This window comes from Myxine glutinosa, chromosome 1 (assembly GCF_964187855.1).
Source record: "Myxine glutinosa chromosome 1, kmMyxGlut1.1, whole genome shotgun sequence".
Classification (NCBI taxonomy): Eukaryota; Metazoa; Chordata; class Myxini; order Myxiniformes; family Myxinidae; genus Myxine; species Myxine glutinosa.
Genome location: NC_136261.1, coordinates 114,754,373 through 114,766,863, shown reverse-complemented (window position 1 = coordinate 114,766,863; position 12,491 = coordinate 114,754,373). Strand labels below are relative to the sequence as shown.

General features: G+C 40.5%; 1 protein-coding gene across 2 annotated transcripts in view; it reads left to right on the top strand.

Moving 5' to 3' along the window:
• Positions 1 to 12,491, top strand: part of LOC137427747 (phospholipid phosphatase 3) — a 213,012-nt gene that overhangs the window by 21,208 nt on the left and 179,313 nt on the right. The window contains exons 1-2 of one of the 2 annotated variants that reach the window (XM_068117458.2): positions 722 to 851; positions 4,787 to 5,012. In XM_068117458.2, the coding sequence (XP_067973559.1) occupies positions 4,865 to 5,012 (148 nt within the window). In that variant the 5' untranslated portion in view covers positions 722 to 851; positions 4,787 to 4,864. Of the gene's footprint in view, positions 1 to 721; positions 852 to 4,786; positions 5,013 to 12,491 lie in introns of those variants that run through there. The other variant, XM_078776330.1, reaches the window with a different exon arrangement.

Genomic DNA, 12,491 nt, shown 5'->3' with positions numbered 1-12,491 from the left:
GCTGCTAGCAGTCCTGTGCTGCACACGAAAGAAGAAGAAGAAGAGACGCCAATTCACCAACTGCTTTGGTTTTGATTGTTCGCGGAGGGAAGAGGAAAGAGAGGAAAAGGAAATGGAGTTAGAAACAGAAAAATGGAAATAAGATGAAGATGATGAACAACAAACGAGTCGTATGAGCTATTTGATGAAAAACGTTCAGGAGGAAGAAATTAGTAATAGTGATGGATTGACGTGGATTGTGGTTAAAAAACAACCGAAGCACAACCCAAAGGAGATTTTATATTTCCACCCCAAAGAGGATTTTTTTATGAATGAAGTTCAACATTTCACTATCTGGGTACTTGTACATTGTTTGAATCCCAATTACACACTTTAATAGTTGTCTTCATAGTCCTAGAGGAAGATGAGCATCCTTTATTAAAAGTTCTGACAGGTGACAATGCAATGATTGAGTGTGAGGAGTGAGACATGATAAAAATGCCTCAATTGGTGAGAATGACATGAAGGAGAGGTTGATGAAAAGTAAAAATGTGGGGAAAAGAGCAGAGAGAATGAAGAATGTGAGAGATAATGGTGCTTATAGAAAAGAGAAAGAGCAACGTGCGTGCGTTACAGTTCCGTTATGGGATGTGTCCGTGGGCTTGGCGGGAGTTGGGAAGGCGAGGGGCGGCGGGAGGGAGTGTGGGAGTGGAAGGTTGAGTTGGGGGAGTGCGTGCTTGGGGTGGGTGCGATGCTGGCCGGTTAAAGGGCGGGCTGGAGGCGCGCACACACACACATCGTGAAACACACACGCAGCGCAACCGGAGCACCGAGTGCGGCGACACAGCAATAAAGGACCCGCCACCCTGGCCGTGAGTTTGCATGGAATACCGTACTTTACCTGTCGTGTTATAATTATAACTTCTAACTTATGAATGGTTTCCCCCAATAAGGGCCGTATTTGCGGGCCTTGCTCCAATTCACCCCCACCCTCCCCACAGGCTCCGATTCGTGCGCTCTGTTGTTTCGCTTAATCCGCTCCTTTTTCTGTATCGCTTTATTACTAATTTTGGTTCGACTGTCGACTCTGAGCCACCACACTTCATTCTCTTTTTAACTCGCCTGTTACAAGCCACGTGATCTTGTCTCTTTTTGAGGACATGACCCGGCAGAATGCGCTCGAACAGGTGGATGCAGATAGGTTACATATGTTGTGTGTGTGATGTATATATATATATGTGCATGTGTGTATATATATATATATATATATATATATATATATATATATATATATATATATATATATATATATATATATATATATATATATATATACACTACCAGTCAAAAGTTTTAGAACACCTCAATTTTTCCAGTTTTTATTGAAATTTACACAGTTTAATGTCTCAATGTACTCTGAGATTAAGCATAGAACAAATAAACAATTGGAGATAAATAAAAAAAATCATAGAATCATTTTGTTTAACAAAATTTAATTTAAATTTTTGACTCAGCAAAGTAGCCACCTTTTGCAGATATAACCGCCGAACACACTCGTGTCATTCTTTCTACAATGGAAATCAAATATTGTTCGGGAAGTTCTTCCCAACACTGTTGCAGAAGTTCCCACAAATGTGTTGCACTTGTAGGTTGCTTTGCTTTCACCCTTCTGTCCAGTTCATTCCAAACCAGCTCGATGGGGTTTAAGTCTGGAGACTGTGCTGGCCATTCCATGATTTGAAGCCTACCGTCTTGTTCTTTTCCTCGAAGGTAGTTTTGACATAGTCTGGAGGTGTGTTTAGGGTCATTATCTTGCTGTAGGATGAACCCCTGACCAACTAGGCGTAGACCAGAGGGTATTGCATGGCACTGTAAAATGCTGGGGTAGCCCTTTTGGTTCAGGGTGCCAGTCACTCTGTGCAAGTCGCCGACTCTGCATCCAGCAAAAGAGCCGCAGACCATCACGCTTCCTCCTCCATGTTTGACAGTTGTGCCACACACTGAGGAACCATCCTTTTGCCTACTCAACGGTGCACAAAAACCCTGCGGGATGAACCAAAGATTTCAAATTTTGATTCATCGGTCCATAAGACCTTCTACCAGTCTTCAGTAGTCCACTGGCGGTGCCTCATGGCCCAGGCAAGCCTCTTTTTCTTATTTTGCCATCTTAGCAATGGCTTTCTTACTGTCACTTGACCTGTCAAACCTGCAGCTCGAAGTCTCCTCTTCACAGTTGAAACTGAAACTTGCTTACTTCGACCAGTGTTAAGCTGTGCTTGAAGCTGTTCTCCTGTGAGCCGCCCATCACGCAAGCTGCTGACTCTCAGAAACTTGTCTTCCGATTCTGTTGTGGCTTTGGGTCTGCCAGACCTCTTCCTGTCAGGGTTTCCTCCAGTTTCCAATGTACTACTTCCTGCAGTGCAATATTGTCCAAATAATGCTTCAGAGGGTGTAATAACAGTCTGTTCCAATACTGCTTTTATACAGACAGGGGGTTTGTAATCAAGTAATCAGCAGAGGTTGGGACACCTGTAGGAATTGTTTGCATCAACTTTCAAGGCTTAATTTACTTATAATGCTGCAGAACAGCTGTAAGTTGTTAACCCATTACTTGTTCCCTGAAAAAGGCCTTTTTAACAATATAACTGCAATTTATATTATTTTCCCGTTTTTGCTAACCTAAACTTTTTTTTTTAACCTCGAGCTGTTTACTGCTTACCTTTGTACCATTTCAGGTTATTCCCTGGACATGAAACTGCATAAATTTCAATAAAAACTGGAAAAATTGAGGTGTTCTAAAACTTTTGACCGGTAGTGTATATATATATATATATATATATATATATATATATATATACTGTATATATATACTCTAACCTGGGTTCATGTTCATATGTTGACCCAGTTATAAACTGTTACTTTGGTGATTCACTATGCACGACGATGCATCATTGAGTGCTGTGTCCATCAGAACAATGTTAATCCGGAGGAGCCCGTCTGCTCCCGCTGAGGGCAGTGGTGAATGTTTAAGGTGCCACGGTTTCTTCGACGAAGAGTACGCGAGTTATTGCCTGTCACTTCGGCCAAATTTCAATTTTCCTGTTCATCGAATGTCTCGCTAACTTGATGGTTTGTGAAAGACTTGGGGTAGAACCATTCATCCTGGTTGACCCGACCTGGATGTGGCTATATTTGGGCCTCTAAAGAAGTGTTTGTGTATAATTATATATGTGTGTGTATGTATATATGTTTGTGTATGTACGGTATGTGTATTTGTATGTATGTATGTATGTATGTATGCATGTGTATATGTGTGTATGTGTACATATGTGTGTATGTATGTGTATGTATGTGTATATGTATGTTTGTATGTATGTATGTATGTATGTATGTATGCATGTGTATATGTGTGTATGTGTACATATGTGTGTATGTATGTGTATGTATGTGTATATGTATGTTTGTATGTATGTATGTATGTATGTATGTATGCATGTGTATATGTGTGTATGTGTACATATGTGTGTATGTATGTGTATGTATGTGTATATGTATGTTTGTATGTATGTATGTATGTATGTATTTATGTGGATTGGCAGGATGGTCCAACAGGTATTATACTCTCCTCTAGGCTGTGTATAGCCTGGGATGGAATCCCTACCCAGCTAAAAACTGTCATGCTCATGTTTCACAGGCAAGACATGATTCATGATTCATCATTGTGTGTACCATCCATCGGATTGAGGCTAAAGGGGTGTCCTGTCTGCTGGTATTGGTTGGTGGACGTTAAAGATCCCCACGTTGTCCTTCGTGAAGAGTAGGCTTGCTGTCGCCGGCACTATGAACAAATTCCTGAACTAACCTTCGTCGAACATCATGCCTGGCCAGCCAGTTCATGAAAGACCTGGGCCAAGCTCCCCCCAGCCAATCCCACAAGCGCGTGGGAATAATTGTGGCTGTTAAAGGAGACAAACTATGTATGTATGTATGTATATTTTGTATATATATTTTCCATATGCAACATGGAATTTAACATACAAAGGCTCCTCGGTATCTGTGGGACGACACTGAGTGTTACAAGTGTTCGCCAGATCCCGTCTGGCCTTAAACAAGGAAATGAGCTGGCCATTTGGCCCATCGTTACCATGTTGCACTCACGAGTTGACTTTCGCTACAGGTGTAAAACGTCCATTTCTGGCCTCAGACGTTTTTTTCGGTGTTTATTCACCTCTCTGGTCCATTCATCTTCCAAGTGTCTCTCCCTTGGATTCATCTGCAGTCTCTGCCATGTTGAATGTCTGTTTACCTCCTTTTCACTGTGTTCATGCATTTATCAATTTGCTTACTTATTTATGACTTAATCTCAGCTAACAACAATGTACATCATGCTTTACAAAAGTCTAAACAAATCAATATTGACCCAGCATCTACCAGGATGTCCTAGAGGTATATAAACTCTGCTCTAAGCTGGCTATCCTTGGTTCGAATCCCGACCCAGCTATAAACTGCCCTCCTAGTGTTCCACAGACAGGGCGATTCATCAATATGTGTACCCTCCCTCAGATAGACGTTAAACCGGTGTCCTGTCTGCTGACATTTGTTGATGGACGTTAAAGATCCGACGATGTCATTCGCAAGGTGTAGGCAAGCTATCGCCTGCACCATGAATGATGAACAAATTACAAATTTCTGCCATAACTGCTGCTGGAATTGCAATGGCAAACCACCAAGTATAACTCTTGCTTCTTGCCAAGTTGTGTTTTTAATGTTCACTCACCTCTCATTCCACTTGCCTCCCCTTTCACAGAACACATTTATTGTGACACCTGTCCGTCTCCATCAGCCCAAGTCTTCCACCATAGCTCCAACGGCACAAGTGCAGGTCATGGCCGCTGGGAACTACAACTACACGGCAGCAGCCGATGGAGACTCTGAGGGATGGGCGGAAAGGGATGGCCGAGCTTTGCATGCATCTCGCTCTCGAGCAGGCTCCGTCGCTCTCCTAGCATTGGACTTGCTCTGTTTTGTCCTTGGTAGGTGAATGTGATGGTTTAGGTGGCATAAGGGGGAGTTTGTAAGTGAAAGTCTAGCAATGTCTGGAACCTAGTGATGAAGAAGAAGAAGAATCAAAGATTATGTAATGAATTATGATGAGGCATCTTCTGACCTCACAATTCTAAATAGCCGGATCTTGAGCAGGTGACCCAACATATATATTTATATATGTATTCATATTATATATGTTCATATATATATATATATATATATATATATATATATATATATATATATATATATATATATATATATATATATATATATATATATACGTATATATATACATATACATATATATATATATATACGTATATATATACATATACATATATATATATATACGTATATATATACATATACATATATATATATATATACGTATATATATACATATACATATATATATATATACTGTATATATATATATATATATACATATATATATATATATATATATATATATAAATATAATTATATATATCTATATATATATATATATCTGTGCAGCGTCTGTCCTGTGTTGTGTTGTGTTGTCCTGTGTTGTCACTGAACTACTTTCTCAAACTTTTGTGAAATCGTACCAAACTTCTGGAATGCACATACCTCTCCCGTCCATATGTCCTAAGGGTATTTTGTTTGAAAAATTTTCCAATTTTTTTTTTTGGGGGGGAATTGTTTGGGGAATTTTTTTTTTTTCAACTTCAATTGTTTATAAAATGTGATATCACGTATATTACAAATACATTTGTGCAAAATAATTGTTTGAATTATGATTGGTTTAAACCATGACTAAACGGCAACTCGGGTACAGTCATTTATCTATACTAGGGCATGCCCGTACTATATATATATGTAAAATTATATCCCCCCCCTCTATTTACATGAAATGGTTTGGTCCATTCGCAAAGCCAAAGCGAACGGCTTGCGAGTACGGTGACAATCCCCCCCCTCTATTTACATGAAATGGTTTGGTCCAAAGTGAACGGCTTGCGAGTACGGTGACAATCCCCCCCCCCTCTATTTACATGAAATGGTTTGGTCCAAAGCGAACGGCTTGCGAGTACGGTGACAATCCCCCCCCTCTATTTACATGAAATGGTTTGGTCCAAAGCGAACGGCTTGCGGAGTTTGGTAAATAAATCGCCATAGCGTGCACAAACGCGCAGGAAAGCGAAAGAATCGCAAATTAGTTTTAATTAGTTTTAAAACATAGTTTAACGCCAACATAGCGGCAACATAGTTTGCCAACGTGAAATAAATGAATACGCTCTCAAATGTGCCGTCCGAGGCAGAGTCTGTTCGCCACGTTCGGCACACGTGATAGCTCGCTGCTCTCTGATTGGTTGAATCGTTTTTTGGACATAGCTCGGTAACTACTTCTCCGATTAATATGAAACCTTGAAAAGGCACATCCTCGGGTCCCCAGCAATATACCTGGCAAGTTTCAAGTATATCGGACCGGTAGTTGTCGAGAAACAGCGGTCACAGACAAACACACACACACAGACACACACACACACACAGATTACTGGAATTATAGATAGATATCGACACATCTGGGCAGTGTGTGTGTTCTCACTTAACGACTCCCTCAAACTTTTGTTTCCGTGGTTGTGAAGTGTTTTTAATAACATTGTGGTGGTTTTGAATCACGTGTTGGTGAGGTATTTTGAATTATGTGGTGGTGAGGTGTTTTTAAATGATGTGGTGGTGAGGTGTTTTTAAATGATGTGGTGGTGAAGTGTTTTTAATTAGGTGGTGGTGAGATGTTTTGAATTAGTTGGTGATGAGGTGTTTTGAATTATGTGGTGGTGAGGTGTTTTGAATTACTTGGGGGTGAGGTGTTTTAAAATGACGTGGTGGTGAGGTGTTTTTAATTTCGTGGCTGTGAGGTGTTTTTATTACGTGTTTTATGGCTGTGAGGTGTTTTTATTACGTGTTTTATGGCTGTGAGGTGTTTTTAATTTTGTGGTGGTGAGGTGTTTTTATTACGTGTTTTATGGCTGTGATGTGTTTTTATTACGTGTTTTATGGTTGTGAGGTGTTTTTTATTTCGTTGTGGTGAGGTGTTTTTATTACGTGTTTTATGGCTGTGAGGTGTTTTTATTCAGTGCTTGATGGCTGTGAGGTGTTTTCAATTTCGTGGTGGTGAGGTGTTTTTAATTTCGTGGTGGTGAGGTGTTTTGAATTACGTGGTGGTGTGTTTTGAATTACTTGGTGGTGAGGTGTTTTGAATTACTTGGTGGTGAGGTGTTTTGAATTACTTGGTGGTGAGGTGTTTTGAATTACGTGGTGGTGAGGTGTTTTGAATTACTTGGTGGTGAGGTGTTTTGAATTACATGGTGGTGAGGTGTAATCGTCCCAAACTTCCAGTCTGCACCTTCCCCTCCCCTATGTATGTGCTGAGGGGTTCTTTCTTGAAAAAAAAACATTCAACCTAAATCTTCAACCTAAATTGCCTATAAAAATGTAATATCACAAACACAACAAATACATTTGTGCCAAGTAATTGTTTGTATTATGATTGGTGAAAATCATGAGAACACAGCAACTCAGGTACAGTCATTAGCCTCAGCTAAAATCAGCCCGCTTCTCAGTATCGACGCTATATATATATATATATATATATATATATATATATATATATATATATATATCACCATTATCATTATCATCGGGTCGATCTTGATCGGACAAAAAAACCCCCCAAAAAACCAAATAATATAATTAATTACTTTTAATATTATTAAAATATATTAAAATACATTTATTAAATTATATTAATAAATATTAATTTATGTATAATTTATGCACATGATGTACACGTCATGCCATAGGGTTAGTGTGCTTCTTTGGTTAAATTTAATATTCCTGACTACAAACCTCATAACTGGTGATGAGCAGGGCAGAGACAATGAGTTGAACACTTGTTGCTAACAGGTTGTGCAGCAATTGCTGGGGTGAGACTAAATCTGTGCCTTGCTTCCTCGTCAGGTTAGGGGGTTTATAGTGGTCCAGAAACCCTGGGCACATTTTGAACAACGATACCTGCAACAAACAACTAAGTTTATTATTGTTCTTTGGTGCAAAACAAAACATGATTACTCGTTAAACAGTCTAATCAGTCGAATATACATGAAACAGATCAGTTCAAATGTTCAAACTGCTTTCCTTCATTGTCTATGCACAGCTGTAGCCGTGACGAAACACCCTGACACGCAGTTCTGCATGTTTCAGTCGTTAAGGCAGCAGTCTCATTACAGGTTAATTGTTTGAAGTCTCTAAGGGTGGTAGGATTCCTCGCATACACTTTGTGTTTGAGGAAACCGCAAAGGAAGAAATGACAGGGTGTGTTAAATCACAAGACAGCGGTGGCCATTCAACCAGACCACAACAGCCAATCCATTTGTCTGTAAAGTTCAAATCAATGGCCTGGCGCACACTGGCAGCATAATGAGCAGGCGCACCATCATGCATGAACCACATTTGGCCATCATTGAGTGGAAATACATGCTGCTCCAACGTGAGAAGGTAATTTGCAGCATTCACATTTCCTTCGAAAAATATTGGTCCAACAATTCCTCCAGAAGAAATGCCTGCCCAGACGGACACACCAGCTTGATACTGGACGTTATGCTCAACAGTAAATCGTGGGTTGTCTACTGCCCGTATCCTGCCTCCCGAGGTTGTCTACTGCCTCCCAAAGGGGAGGGGGGAGGAGGGGAGGGGAGGGGAGGGGGGGAAGTGGAGGAGGGAAGGGTGGGGAGAGGTGGAAGGGGAGCAGTCAGAAGTGGAAGCTCTTTTACAGAGAATTTATGTCTTAAAGGGGAGGGGAGCGGAGGGGAGGAAGGGGAGGAGGAGGGGAGGGGGGAGTGGGAGGAGGAGGGGAGGGGGGCAAGGGGAGGGGGGAAGGGTGGGGAGAGGATGGGGGGGGGGGAAGGGGAGGGGAAGGGGGAGGCAGGAGAGGAAGGGGAGTGGCTCACGTTTCTGAGTGAATGTGGCTCACGTTTCTGAGTTAAGTGTGATGCCGATCAGGAAGAAGAAGAAGCCATACTACCAAATTCGTACACTTCTGGAATTGTTTGATTTATTTGTATTCAAATGTCTGGTAATTGTTTTGTATTTATTTATGTGAATGTGTACTTGTATATAACTGTCATTCATTTAAAAAGGCTTCGGTACTATCGAGCGATATTTTATTTTATTTTTTTTATTCCAAAAAAAACGAACTTTTTTTTTCAATTTTTATTTTGTTTGCCTAAAACACTCCCAGGCACTCACTGATGAACCTCTGAAAGTTTGATGAAGATCCGTTCAGCCATCTCTGAATAAAACGAGGACACACACACAGACAACTCGCGTTATATATACTAGGGCATGCCCGTACTATATATATATCTAAAATTATATCCCCCCCCCTCTATTTACATGAAATGGTTTGGTCCAAAGCGAACGGCTTGCGAGTACGGTGACAATCCCCCCCCTCTATTTACATGAAATGGTTTGGTCCAAAGCGAACGGCTTGCGAGTATGGTGACAATCCCCCCCCTCTATTTACATGAAATGGTTTGGTCCAAAGCGAACGGCTTGCGGAGTTTGGTAAAGAAATCGCCATAGCGTGCACAAACGCGCAGGAAAGCGAAAGAATCGCAAATTAGTTTTAATTAGTTTTAAAACATAGTTTAACGCCAACATAGCGGCAACATAGTTTGCCAACGTGAAATAAATGAATACGCTCTCAAATGTGCCGTCCGAGGCAGAGTCTGTTCGCCACGTTCGGCACACGTGATAGCTCGCTGCTCTCTGATTGGTTGAATCGTTTTTTGGACATAGCTCGCTAACTACTTGTCCGATTAATATGAAACCTTGAAAAGGCACACCCTCGGGTCCCCAGCAATATACCTGGCAAGTTTCAAGTATATCGGACCCGTGGTTGTCGAGAAACAGCGGTCACAGACAGACACACAGAGATTACTGGCATTATAGATACTAGGGCATGCCCGTACTATATATATATCTAAAATTATATCCCCCCCCTCTATTTACATGAAATGGTTTGGTCCAAAGCGAACGGCTTGCGAGTACGGTGACAATCCCCCCCCCCCTCTATTTACATGAAATGGTTTGGTCCAAAGCGAACGGCTTGCGGAGTTTGGTAAAGAAATCGCCATAGCGTGCACAAACGCGCAGGAAAGCGAAAGAATCGCAAATTAGTTTTAATTAGTTTTAAAACATAGTTTAACGCCAACATAGTTTGCCAACGTGAAATAAATGAATACGCTCTCAAATGTGCCATCCGAGGCAGAGTCTGTTCGGCACGTTCGGCACACGTGATAGCTCGCTGCTCTCTGATTGGTTGAATCGTTTTTTGGACATAGCTCGGTAACTACTTGTCCGATTAATATGAAACCTTGAAAAGGCACATCCTCGGGTCCCCAGCAATATACCTGGCAAGTTTAAAGTATATCGGACCCGTAGTTGTCGAGAAACAGCGGTCACAGACATACAGACATACAGACATACAAACATACAAACATACAAACATACAAACATACAAACATACACACAGAGATTACTGGAATTATAGATATATATATATATATATATATATATATATATATATATATATATATATATATATATATATATATATATATATATATATATATATATATACGTATATATCTATCTATAATTCCAGCAATCTCTGTGTGTGTGTGTGTGTGTGTGTCTGTCTGTGTGTTTGTTTGTCTGTGACCGCTGTTTCTCGACAACCACGGGTCCGATATACTTTTAACTTGCCAGGTATATTGCTGGGGACCCGAGGATGTGCCTTTTCAAGGTTTCATATTAATCGGACAATTACTTACCGAGCGATGTCCAAAAAACGATTCAACCAATCAGAGAGCAGCGAACTAGCGCGTGTGCCGAACGTGGCGGACACACTCTGCCTCGGATGGCACATTTGAGAGCGTATTCATTTATTTCACGTTTGCAAACTATGTTGGCGCTATGTTGGCGTTAAACGATGTTTTAAAACTAATAAAAACGAATTTGCGATTCATTCGCTTTCCTGCGCGTTTGTGTACGCGATGGCGATTTCTTTACCAAACTCCGGAAGCCGTTCGCTTTGGACCGAACCATTTCATGTAAATAGAGGGGGGGGTTCTGTGGTCGTTGCGAATGGACCAAACCATTCATGTAAATAGAGGGGGGGGATTGTCACTGTACTCGCAAGCCGTTCGCCGTTCGCTTTGGCGTTGCGAATGGACCAAACCATTTCATGTAAATAGAGGGGGGGGATATAATTTTAGATAGATATATAGTACGGGCATATATATAGTACGGGCATGCCCTAGTATATATAAATCGGGATTTAAATTTAATTCCAAAATTGATCCAAACGTCTATTCTCTTTCAAACATTCAAACCGACAGAGGTAGTTATTTATCACAGCATCTGTAGAATTTTAACCCTTTTACTCAACTCCGTTTCGCTGTTATTTGGCGGTGCAAAAAATCAACTGAGCTTTATATATATATATATATATATATATATATATATATATATATTTTTTTTTTTTTTTTTTTTTTTTTTTTTTACGGTGGAGCCCATTGGGCGAAGCCGTCCAGAACAGTGTTTGTCCGTCTGTATTGTATGTATGTATATATGTCCTCTCAAACATATACCAATCAGACCTGAGAATCTGGGCACATGACAGGGTGATGGGATTACGTCTGATGTCACTATGGCGAAAGGCTGGCTGACTCTCCACACACCGCCATTTTGTTTTATATGCCGTTCATGCAGAACATATCGTCGAACCTGTCATATATCACAATCGCCATGCTCTACCTTTACGTTTTTCATTCAGTGTGAAACACAAACAAACCGATTGTTAAAATGACCATCAAATATCGTAAGCATCGGCGTTACGGGTCTTCCAACAATATGGTACGTATAGGCTGTAGGTGTTATGACTCATTTTCGGACAAATGAAGCCCAGGTTTCTTAATACAGTAGTATATCGTTTGAGTAGTATCATTTTCGTAATAATAATAATAATAATAATAATAATAATACAGCAAATATAACCACAACACTTTAATCCCAATGTCGTGAATGGAAGGTTAATGGGTTTAAGCAGTGTATGGGTCATGATCAATGATGAGCGATGTTCGGCACTAATATTAACAAGCATTTTGAGTATTGCGCTACAATACATGTCTCCTACCAGCAGTCTGTCGTCTGGAAAACTGTTGGGGAAATTACCAAAGTTCAAAGTGCCATAACTTTGTCAAAAATGATCGAAACGTCGTGAAGTTCGAACTTAATCTGTAACTTATCATGAGGAAACCATGTACCAAGTTTGAAATCATTAGCATTAAGAGTTTAGAAAAAAAGTCCGGAAAACTGTGTTTTGCGTGACAGACGGACAGACTGACAGACGGAGG